Source organism: Carcharodon carcharias, chromosome 19 (genome assembly GCF_017639515.1).
Source record: "Carcharodon carcharias isolate sCarCar2 chromosome 19, sCarCar2.pri, whole genome shotgun sequence".
In the NCBI taxonomy this organism is placed as follows: Eukaryota; Metazoa; Chordata; class Chondrichthyes; order Lamniformes; family Lamnidae; genus Carcharodon; species Carcharodon carcharias.
Window position 1 is genome coordinate 100,137,418 of NC_054485.1, and position 11,549 is coordinate 100,148,966.

The 11,549-nt window shown below is 48.1% G+C and overlaps 1 protein-coding gene across 6 annotated transcripts in view; it reads left to right on the forward strand.

Annotated features, from left to right (window-relative positions):
* The window catches only part of LOC121291651 (ras/Rap GTPase-activating protein SynGAP-like), a 718,122-nt gene extending 708,414 nt beyond the window's left edge, over positions 1-9,708 (forward strand). For all 6 annotated transcript variants that reach the window (XM_041213126.1, XM_041213127.1, XM_041213129.1 and 3 more), the window contains one exon: positions 9,538-9,708. In XM_041213126.1, coding sequence (XP_041069060.1) covers positions 9,538-9,708 — 171 coding nt within the window. The remainder of the gene's footprint in view (positions 1-9,537) is intronic.
* The last annotated feature ends 1,841 nt before the right edge of the window (positions 9,709-11,549 follow it).

Below are 11,549 nucleotides of genomic sequence, written 5' to 3' on the forward strand. Positions count from 1 at the left end.
TCTTTACTGGGAAGGGGAAAGCTGTAAAGTTACTGTTTCTTAGATAGAAAAGCAGGAAGGGGGGTGCCAGCTGCTGTGAAGGCCAAGTTGGTTGGACGCTCAGCAACAGCGAGAAAAGAAGCTGCCGGAACATCCCTGTTAGCGGGCAAAGTAAAAGGCAAGCCGGCAGCAAGAGGGGACGGCCCAGGCGTAGTTGGAAGGCAGCCACACAGCAGTTGCAGACGAGCTACAGCGGACGTGTGAGGTGGCGCAAGACAGCCAAACGTGACAAAGCCGTGACGGCCGATCCCCCACCCCCCCCACCCCCACCCCGCCCCGTTAGGAGTAGAGTAGCTACAAGTAGCAACAGCCAGAACAATTACGAGCTGCACCCCACCATAGCTGCGTCGTTCCCTTGATGGCGAAAGGGCTGGGGGGGTGGGGGGGCGCAATTTTAACCAAACCACCACCGGCCCTGCCACCTGACAGGGCAAGGACAGAGCGCACCACTGGCAGGTTCTGCCCCCAGATCTCATCCTCCTTTTGTTCGAAGCCGATAGCCGGCTCGGTGCGAAGCGGGCCTCCCACCCTGTCACCAGCCAGTGGGATTCCCTTGGCTTCGGCGACCCCCAACCCCCTCCCCCGCCACATCCTCCCCAAGCGCCCGTGAGGCCAAGCGGCCAGCAAGGGGGGTGGGGGTGGTAGGGGGGTGTCGTGGTGTCCTGTGTAAAGGCCGCCTCAGTTACCCCCGTGTCAGGACGCAGCGATCGGAACCTCCGCTGTAAAGGCTGAAGAAACTGTTTGATGAGCAACCATTTTGGAAATGCAGCATCTAATAACTAACACTGTTGCTTTAATTATTGCTATATATATATATATATCTCTACATATGTATTCAATATGTACGTGTGTGTGTGTGTGCTTTGTGCGGTATACCTTCATGGTATGGAAATTGTGCCAACGAATAGTACTAATATTGCAAATACATATGTAAATTTCTTTATTTCTCTTCCTTCCTTTCCTCTTTTCTCCTTTCTTACTCTTTTGCACCTTCTTTCCTCTCCTCCAACCCCCTCCCCCTCCCCCCTCCCCCCCTCCCCCTACACTTCTCTCTCTAATCTGCCCGCCTAACACGTTTCAACCCCCCCTCTGGAAGTCAATGGAGCATTCCTTCAAAAAAAAGCAAAATGGCTTCCCCGCCCCACCGGCCGCCCACCCGCCGCGCCCTCACCGCGCCAAGGACTATGCTTCGAGCCGGATCGAGGCCAAGTTCCGCGGAGACCCCCGCCTCATCCGCCGGCAGGCCCACCGCTTCGAGTACAACCTGGAAGGGGGAGGGGGCCAGCAGCTGGTCTGACATTGAGCTGCCTCAGGTTTCCATTGGCGCGGAGGGTGGTGGTGGTAGGGGGGGGGGTGCGGGGGGGTGGGGGGGGGTGGGGTTGTTAGGGGGTGGGGGGTGGACCTACTGAGGGCGGCGTTTCGACCACGGCGCCCCCTCCTGGTCGATGACCCGAGCAGGAAAAAGAATTCTCAAATTGGCTTGACGGGTTTTTTTTTGGCGGGGGGGAGGTTATGGGGGGAGGGAGGGATGGAGGGAGGAGGCGGTGGGGGGGTACGCGGGAATGGGAGGGCAAACAGGGTATCACACTGATCACGTTTAATGTTTTTTTTTAAAAAAGTATATATATATTATATATATATATATATTTATTTATATATAAATTAATTCCGCTTCTACAGTCAAGATTGCCCACAGGGCCCGGTAAGTGGGGTCACACCTCGGGCTGGTGGTTCTGATTGTGTGGCACATTGTTTTAGTCGGGTGTGGGAACGAATGCTCCGTTCACATACAGAAGGGGGCAGGGGAGATGGTCGCGCCATGAGGGCCTTAATGACCGACTCGGAGGCGACTAGAGAACCTTGGCTGGAACAGTGTCTTGCGCCGCCTGTACCTCCTCCGACATTTGAGGGCAGCAGACCAGAAGGTACGAGACAAGAAAAAAAGGGAGAAATCTTTTAAGCTGCAGTATCCCTGGGCTTTCAGAAGATCTGAGCGCCGCGGAGATGTGCGAAAAGTTCCAATGTCCGGCGGTGGTCACCTAAGATCGAGCCGCCTCTGTGGGTCGGTGGAGGTATTTTACCTGGTTTGTTGTCTCCCCATCAAAAGTGGGATAAAGAGCACTGAATATGAATTGGAGGCCGGATTGGTGGTGACCATTTATGTTTGATAGTGGTGGTGGTGGGGGTGGGGGTTGGGGGGGGACAGAAATGGGCAGATATTGGACCTTATTGCACATCTCCAGCAGGCCAGCTATTTCAGAGCTGTCAGAAATCAAATCTACACAACATCTTCACGTGTGAATGTTCTCATGGACCTCTTGCAGTTTTGCCTTTTCACCCTTCCTCCCTCCCACCACCAAAAGACAAAATAAAAGATTTTTTTTTTTAATAAATGAACAATACAGGGGGTGGAAACATCTTGATTCGAAGGCCTTGGTGGAGTGGAAGAAGCTTCTTTGGAGAGGCCTGTAAGGGGCCAGGTTGTTGGGGGGTTGGGGGTGAGGGATAGTGGAAGACAGGACCCTGAAGAGCTCCTAAGTACTGAGGTCACCATCTTACTTGGTACAGGCACTACTGCAAGGTCACTGACGCCCTCTGGACTGGTACTCCATCAGAGAATCTTGAGCTAAGACAAGGACTGCACCGAAGATCTTTTCACACATGTCTGCAAAGTCGATGTGAGGTGGTGTGGCTTCTTTTTTTTTGTGTCTGTCTCCGTGCGCGTATGAGTGTCTGCACGCATGTCCATTTGTCTTTTCAAGCACTATTTCCCCAATGACCCATGTCTCACCACATGACCTGTCAGCTCAGTAGCACACAGGCGCCCCATATCCTGTTGTCAACTTTCGGCTTAATGTGCAACAAAGGCTTATTGACTCCAAGAGGTTAGTCCTGGTCCCAGGGCTTTTGCCAGTTCGTGCCGCCCAAGTCACCGCAGCACAGGCCAGCTCCCTTGGGGAGTTCAGGTTGACGTGGAATCACATGGAGATCCCCTCTGGATCACCAAAGAGGGTTGGCATTTCGAACAAGCATTCTTTCTTCTAGGGATCCCAAAGGACTGCATCTTTGAGTTACTGTCACCCGGCACAATGCTAGTTAAGCACGTCATGTTGCATCGTCTCACGTAGCAACAAAGAAAACCACTTTCCATGCAGACAGCTAGGCTTCAGTCATTGAAGGAATTTCCAAATTTAACTTAGAACAGTCCCCTCAATATTCAGATCTCCAGATTGGAAATATCAGATACAATCTTTTTCCAAACTTTTTGTTTTGCAGATTTGCAGATTCCATCTTTTTTGTTTTTAGCTGTGATTGTCCTTTAGAGAGACAGGTACCATGCAATACCGAATTGAGATGGGTCACTTAAATCTGATGGATTCAGAAATATTTCCCAGTTGGGCCACGTTCAATTTGGAAATTTGCTTTCGGTATTTGTCCCTCAAAGAGAAAAGAGCATGAAGTGTAATCCCAGAGTGGAGACCTTGCAATCTGGTCTGGCCAAGTGCATGGTGACCACCTCAGTGGCAGGTCACATGAGCTATTGAGTGCAATCTAGGATGATCAGATCAGCTGAGATGGTGGTGGAAAGGTCGGAGGAATCATAATTCACCCACCTCAACCTCACAAGCAGATCTTCCCTCCCTGTCAGCTGATGGAGTCACAGGTGTTTCCATTTCCCTGCCCTGCCATTTGCTCTCAACTAATGGAGAGTCTGGAGAGGCTAGAGGTCTCATGGAGAGTTTGGGTTGGGAGGGCAGAGGTGCGGTGGGTAGATGGCTTTAAACTGAAAAGAAACTAGAGTCCACAACTTACACCAATCCAGCAAAGTGTTAACTTCTTTGCCTCCTGTTAGGTTGAAAGTTTCACAAAAAAGTGTGTCCAAGATGTTGTGTTGAAGCTGGATTTCTGTCTGTATTGCATGTGTGTCAGCTTTCAGTCTGTTGCCAACTTCGTAGTTGCCTGGCTTGCCTTTTTTTTCTTTTGCCTAAAAAAAATATTTCAATGGTTTGTACTGTGTTGTGCCCTCTGATAAGTCTTTCTTATATGACCTGTGACAGATTTGCAATTTGCCATTCTAACTTGCTGGTTTAGCATTTCCATTGGGCATCATCCAAGGTGGGAGTTACGCCAGCCTCTCCTTGTATGCGTTTTATCTGTTCTCAGCCAGCCTACAGGGGATATGAAGGTTTATGGGGGGGCAGACAGTAAAGTGGAGTAAGGCCCCGATCAGATCAGCCTTGATCTTATTGAATAGAGGAGCAGGCTCAAGCGGCCAAATTACCTCCGCCCGCTTCTCTTTCTTATGTTCTTATGCATTTGTGTAATGCACAGAGATCGGCAACATTTGCCAGAGTGTTGTCACATCTCTGACCCTTCCCAAAGATCCCTCTCTCTCTCCCCTCCTGAGGAATTTCAGGTGGAATTCATGACCAACGGAAGCAGGTGAGAGGGACGATGTCAGACCTGTTGGCTTCTCATGAAAGCTCCACCCCCACCCCCATCCCAGCCACCCCACCAGCGCAACCTATTTAGCCCCTAAAAAGCCCAGTTGCAAACTGCTCCAACACCACCCCCCCTCCCCCCCACCTGACCCAACTTCCAACATTCCATCTTAAAATGAAGGGAATAGCATTTAGAGAGACTTGAGGTGAGTCTGTGACCCCAATTCCATTCCGGTTCAAAAACCATCGGTCATCATTGGGAAGGGTGGACAACCTGGTGCCGCCCAGTGCCACTCAGAATTGCCGTAGGAAATGGAATTGGGGATCCATTTTCCCAATCCCTCTAGTTTAGTAGCGTTGTCGTGGGGCACACTGCCTGTTTACACCTTGTATTGGCCTCAGTTGTTTGGCCATCCATGCTGACAACCTTATTGAACATGCCTATGGGTGGAGAGGGTGCAGGGGGGTGGGGGGGGAATTTGCAGCTGTAGAGGTGACAGGTGCAGCTCAATTATAGCCAAATGAACAATTTCAGATAGCTTTCACAGGCAGATTAACCTTTGAACCTGGCTGTGCAACCCTACATCAGAACCATGGGCTTTATGACCACCAGCCTGGCTGAGAACTGATGAACTCCCATGGGAGTGCTGGCCCGACAGGCTAAAGTATTGACCGTCATAAGCAAATATCGGAAAGCTGTGTTGTGCCTTGGTTGTGACTCATTTCCACTTTTGATCGTACGTGCGTACATTTTTATTTTCCTTCCATTTCCACGGGTTATTTGCAACATCGCGTTTACCGTGTCTTTACTGTAGATAGAGCGCTCCACCATCAGCCCCATGTCTGTTCAAACACCTACTGGCATCATCCAAGCACTGAGCAAAGATGGAACGCAGGTTGCTTTCGAGCCAGTCTGAGGGCAGCTCAGAAGATCAAAGGGCAAAGCCTGGATTTTTGAGTTTTTAACCCTCACTTTGGCTAGGCAGAGGAACCAGTCTGTCATTGCTCTTTGGTCACATCTTAAAAGGTTTTTGTTACTGCAGTTTCTGTTGAACATTTTCACCAAATGTTGTCTCCCCTCCTTTTCCTTCTGCGGTTGAATCCATTGCAACATACAGTATCCTCTGCCTTGAATTGAAATCTGAGGAGACCCCTCATCCAAGGGCCCTGCTCTGTTGATACGAGGTGTAATTGAATGTATTATGTGCATCATTGTGGGAGGTATTGTTTGGAGGAGTAGAGCTAACTGCTTGAACAGTGCTCTCTCCACCTCTATTTATAAATATATTTATCACCGAGCATGATTTACAAAATATATTTAAAAGCTGCTGTTGCTTCCATTCTCCCATCTCTGGTTTTCCTGTACTGGTTTTGGCTTGTCAGAATTTATGAATGTACTTTGCAGCTTGCTGCAGTGAAACTCAACAAGTGCCAGTTTGTTGGGCTGTAGTCCTATGTGAAGTCCCTGCTCCTGACAGTGCTTCTCCGCAGCAGAGACCTCTCTGTGACCATGGCCACAAAACACAGCCCAAGACCTGGGAAGTCTCAGAATGGTCGTTGACAGGAGGTTATGGGACAGAATTTTTTGCTGCTATTGCTTTTAATCCCCTGTACAGATACAGACACAGTTGTACATTTTTACACACAGTTATGTATATAAACACATATAAAGACATACAGGCACTGATATGTATGTATACACACAGATATGCTCACACATATATAAATATATACACACACACAGATAAACGCATTCACATGCACAAAGATAGAGACAAATTTTATCATAGAATATCACTCTTTTGTTCATTCATATAAGGTAATCTTAGACAAACAAAGCCCACAAAAGTCCAACATAAGAAATAGGAGCAAGAGTAGACCAAATGGCTCCTTGAGTCTGCTCTGCCATTCAATACAGTCACAGCTAATCTTCTGCCTCAACGCCAATTTCCAACCACCAATATTCCTTGATTCCCCAAAAGACCAAAGATCTAACTGTCTCAGTTTTAAATGTATTCAGTGATGGAGCATCCACAACCTTATGGGGTAGAGAGTCCAAAGATTCACAACCCTCTGAATGAAGAAATTTCCCTTCATCCTCATGCTAAACAACCAGCCCATTATCCTGAAACTGTGCCCACCCCTTGTGTAACCACCCCGCCCCGTGTTCTGGATTCCCCAGCCAGTGGAAACACCCTGTCAGTGCCTATCCTGTCAAGCCTCTTCCTCAGATCCCCAGAACAGGATATGAGACTCATGCCGCTTTTAGATTCATGTGGGATTCTTCATGCTTAATCCTACTGGACCACTCCCATTCCCCACTTAAAACAATGAGAAAACGTTAACGCTTTAAAGTGAATAGTAATAGGAGTGGGAGGATTTGAATATTGAACTTTCATCTCAGGGACTTGGCCCAGATTTGAGGTGAAAGTTAACTGTTTGAAATGAGTTTGAACAGTCCCCACTCCATTCCCAGGTGACACCATGAAACTGGCTGCAAGGTGGAAACCACGTGATTTAAGGTTGACGTGGCAACCCTAGGCCCACATGTCAAACTGCAGCTCACTTCACTTCTCAGCCCTGTACATTCAAAGAGCCAAGCCAATAGAGAGAGACCGGGAGGTGGAAAATGCAATGTAACAAGAGACTGAAATGATAAAAGAGTTGTCATGTGGTTCTTTTCTTGTCCTACAACATGCGTCACTCCACTGTGATGTTTGCATGACCTCCATTCTGTCACAAGTTGAAGCCTTTCATTCTCTGTGCTGTGTCTCTTCATGTGTTTGTGGTCCAAGCTACGGTGCTTCCAGAGATGCCAAATCTAAGGGTATCCTACAGGGGCTTACAGGCACTTTGGGGACAAATTTCAATTTGACGCAGTGGGCAGGAAGCACACAGGATCAGATGAAATGCCAGTTTTACACCCTCCCCTAATATTTCTCTCCACTGATAGCGGGCACAGTGTAAAACCAACATTGACCCCCTTCATTTTTGGGAGATGTGGCGGAGCATTCACTGGCCACCACATCTTTAAATTTACCCAGTTACAGGTGGGACAGTGCAAATTGTCGGCGCGCAAGGGCACAGGATGCAGTAGCAAGGACATGGATTCGTGTGGACAAGTTCTGCCCAGCGGGTCAACAGTTTTGGCTGTGTCATTCGGAGGTGGGGGAGGCTGTTGTAGGGAGCGCTGAGCGCTGAAGGATAGGTAGTTGAGCACAGATTAGGACGATGGAGGTGGGACTAATTGTGAAAACGGAATATGGTCCACACCAGCCCCCGAGGAAGCAGTCTTGCCTTCATCCTAGAATGCCAGTGGCTGAGCAGGGGAACCCGCTTTGCTTCGTCCTCTTACCGTCGGTGTTGACGCTCAGTAGCTGAGCGGACCCTTACTGGGAGCTACTGAGAGGACCACTCCCAACCCCCACCCTCTGCCCAACACTGGAAGAAGTTCAGGGTTTGTGCTAGATCCTTAGGCATGGGCCAGCAAAGGCTTTATATCAGGTTCTAAAACATGAAGAAGATTTTGGGGGCATTTTCCAGCTCCCTAGATAGCCTTCGAGGACAATAAAGGATGAGAACCACCACATGGCAACCCAGAATTTGTTGCCCTCTGCCAGCAGCTTGCAAAACCAGGTGCTAGGGTAGGTCCATTGCACCCATTACTTCCCCATGCAAAATACAGAGTGAGGCACAGCCCAAAAAGGCAATAGAAAGCAGTTCACAGTGGAGGGAAACCCATATAGTTGTGTCAACTAAATACAGATCCCTTGATAGTTAGTGCAAAATGGGGACTGGGTGGTTTGCTTAAATCGTATTTATCAGAGGGAAGAGAGACAATGGGCCCTTGATCAACCCCTCAGCTACATCAATTGGTCAGGGAGGGGTCTAAAACGCCCGTTGATGTGCCCAGTTATCATGTGATTGCATGATGATTTTGACTGTGGGGTGGGTGGTGGCTGGTAGTGGGGACGGCTTGCTCATGCGCTCATTTCAAGTCGTCTCCCCGCATTAAAGCCAGGTGGTTGGTGTGTCATCTCTGTGAAATGTGGGGAGGAGGGGAGAGGGTTTCAAAACGGCAAGCATGAGGGAAAAGTAAATGTTCATTGAACTGGGGCCCGCCTGTCACCATGTCTAATTAGGGTATTAATTGAGTACAAAGATCCCGAAGCCTAGGCCGCAGCAGAGGAGCACACTGCACTGGGATGTGAAAGCGGAGATGTTGTAGATTGTTGGTAGATTTGATTCTCGATGCTTTGAAATGTCCTCATACCCTGGAATCATCCAACCACAATCCTGTGGGGAGCACATTTTGCCATTCTGACTGGAAGCTATTGAAATCTAACCACCCAATCAGGCCACCTGTATTTTAAAACATGTCCCTCCTAATCTTTTTCGCCACCCCGACGTTTGAAAAAAAAAAAATGACCACCTTTTATTTCCTTTTGTAATGAGAAGTGCCAACCATTGCCATTGAGGCCTGCCACCTCATGCTATATCCCTCTGCGCAGCAACTGAGGCTTCTGTTTTCCCTCACCTTTGACCCCGGCCTTCTCCCCATCGCTGACAGTCTCCACGTCCACCTGAGCTTGGCCGGTTCCCAAGCCTCAACACGTTGTTCCACAGCTCTGGCTCGGATGTACAACCCATGTGTGAAATCCTGAGCCCTGCGGTAGCAACTGTGATTCTGTCCACCTGCCGTGGAAGAGTTTCCTGAGCTGGTTGGCAGCAAAGTCCTACGGTCCCTGCTCGAGGTTTCACATTGCCCTTGACTCGAAGGTACCAACCTTCAGTCTTCCATCCCAAAGTACACAAGTGAAGCCTTCTTTCATTAAATTATGCAATTGGCTGGTGCAAGTAGCCTCACTGGGATTGTTACTTTCCAATGATTTAAGTCCCCTCAGACCCCTGTTATAAATTGGCTTCCTCTCACACATTGGTTCGAGGACTTGGCTTGGCTGCTCCAGGGTACAGAGGGGTTCGCCCTCCTTGGCGATGGATGCTGTGGCTTTAACACGGATTTCTTCCCTTTTTATATATTTTTTGTTTTGTTTAGGAGAGGCAGCTCTCAACGATGGGGGCCACCAACTCCCGGCTGATGAGCACCCTGAGTCACATGAAAGACCGGTGCAGCGAGACCCAGCTGAATGGCGTGACATCGTCGCACCCTCCGCCGCGCCTGCAGATCACGGAGAATGGCGAATTCCGTAACGCCAGCGGCCACTGACGCGAGGGGGAAGGAGGCGGTGGGGTTGGGGGGGGTGGTGTTGGGGGTGGGAGTGCAGTGGAAGCGAGGTCGGGTGTCAGTTATCTCCCACCACTACTTCACTTCATCTCTCTCCCCTCCCTGCCCCTCCCCCCATTTCTTTCCCCTCAAGTGCAGGGCTGTGGTGGGATGGAGCTAGCAAGCCAGTGGAATGAAAACCGATTATAACTATTAACAATTATTTTATATCCTCTCGTCATTCATGCACGAACACTCCCAATTCCCATGGCTGTGGATAATGCCCGGATCTTGATGCACTTAAAAGTGGTATATTTTTCATTGCACTTTTCTACTTGTGTGCCATGTTTAAATGGCTTATTGTATGAGAAAGAAAAGGAAAAAAGTTTGAGATATAAATATATATAATATATATATATATATAAATAAATATAACAAAAAATGTACAGTACACAAATATTTCCATGGTTACCTGGAGAGTGGGTTCAGCTGAAACCTTCATTCGTAAGGCTGTTAATTTCTTTCCTGGCTAACACATGCGTTTGGTGTATCTCGGATAGTGGACAGTCGCTGCAGATCTTGAATTGTGGCTCCAGTTCACCGCCAAGGAAGTGTACGCTGGCATGTGCATTTCCCCACCCCTCTCGTTCCCTTCCCCTCAAGGTGTTTGCGTCAATTTCTCTAGCGCCAGCAAATCAGACCTCAATTGATGGATAGATGGGCAATCAATGGATAACGTTACACCTAACCTGACAACCTGCAGGATTCGAGTATACTGGTGCATTACAGATTCATTTGAAATTCCTTTATTTTGTTTCTTTTAAATATTTACATTTATCTAGCATCTCTCATGACCAAATGAAGTGTCAAAGCACTTTGCAGCTTTTGGAGTGTAGTCACTTGCTGTAATGTAGAAAATACAACATCCATTTTGTGCACAGCAAGCTCCCACCATTACTATTTGATAATGACCAGGCAATCTGTTTTTTTAGTGATGCTCGTTGAAGAATAAATATTGGTCATGACACCAGGGAGATCTCCCCTTTTCTACTTTGAAATAGTGCTGTGGGATCTTTTATATCCACCTGAAAGAGCAGGTTTAACATCACATCTGAAAGACAGCACTTCTGACACTACAAAACTCTTTCAGTACTGCATTGGGAGCATCAAGCTGGATTATATGTGCTCAAACCTCTAGATTGGGGCTCGAATCCATAATCTTCTGAATCAGAGACAAGAGTGCCACTGACCAAGCCATGGCTGACATCATGTTTTAGATGGAAACATCTCTAGTAAAATAATTGATGGAGGAGTCTTGGCTGACTACTTTGTTTTCGTAAATTAGTTTCCTACAGGGTAATTCATTTCATTGAGATCCTAGCTCCTGTTTGGTCTGTTTACTTAATCAGGTTTCCTCCCTGCAAGCAGTAGATTCACAGATTTTGCATTCTGAGATGTTCTTGAAAGTAACTGCTGACCAGTCCAACTCCAGGACTCAAACGAGAAGCCCGATTAGAAATTCAACTTTCACTGGGCTTGAACTTAGGAGCCCATTCCTGCTGGTCTCAAACAAGGAAATCCAAACTCCTGCTGGTTTCTCAAACTGGAATCCCAACTCCTGCTGGCTTTTCAAACTAGAACCTCAACTCCTGCTGGCTTTTCAAACTAGAACCTCAACTCCTGCTGGCTTTTCAAACTAGAACCTCAACTTCTGCTGGTCTCAAACAAAGAATTCCCAACTCCTGCTGGTTTCTCAAACTAGAATCCCAACTTCTGTTGGTTGCAAACAAGGAAATCGCAACTTCTGCTGTTTTCAGAGAAGGAAATCCCAACCCCTGCTTGTT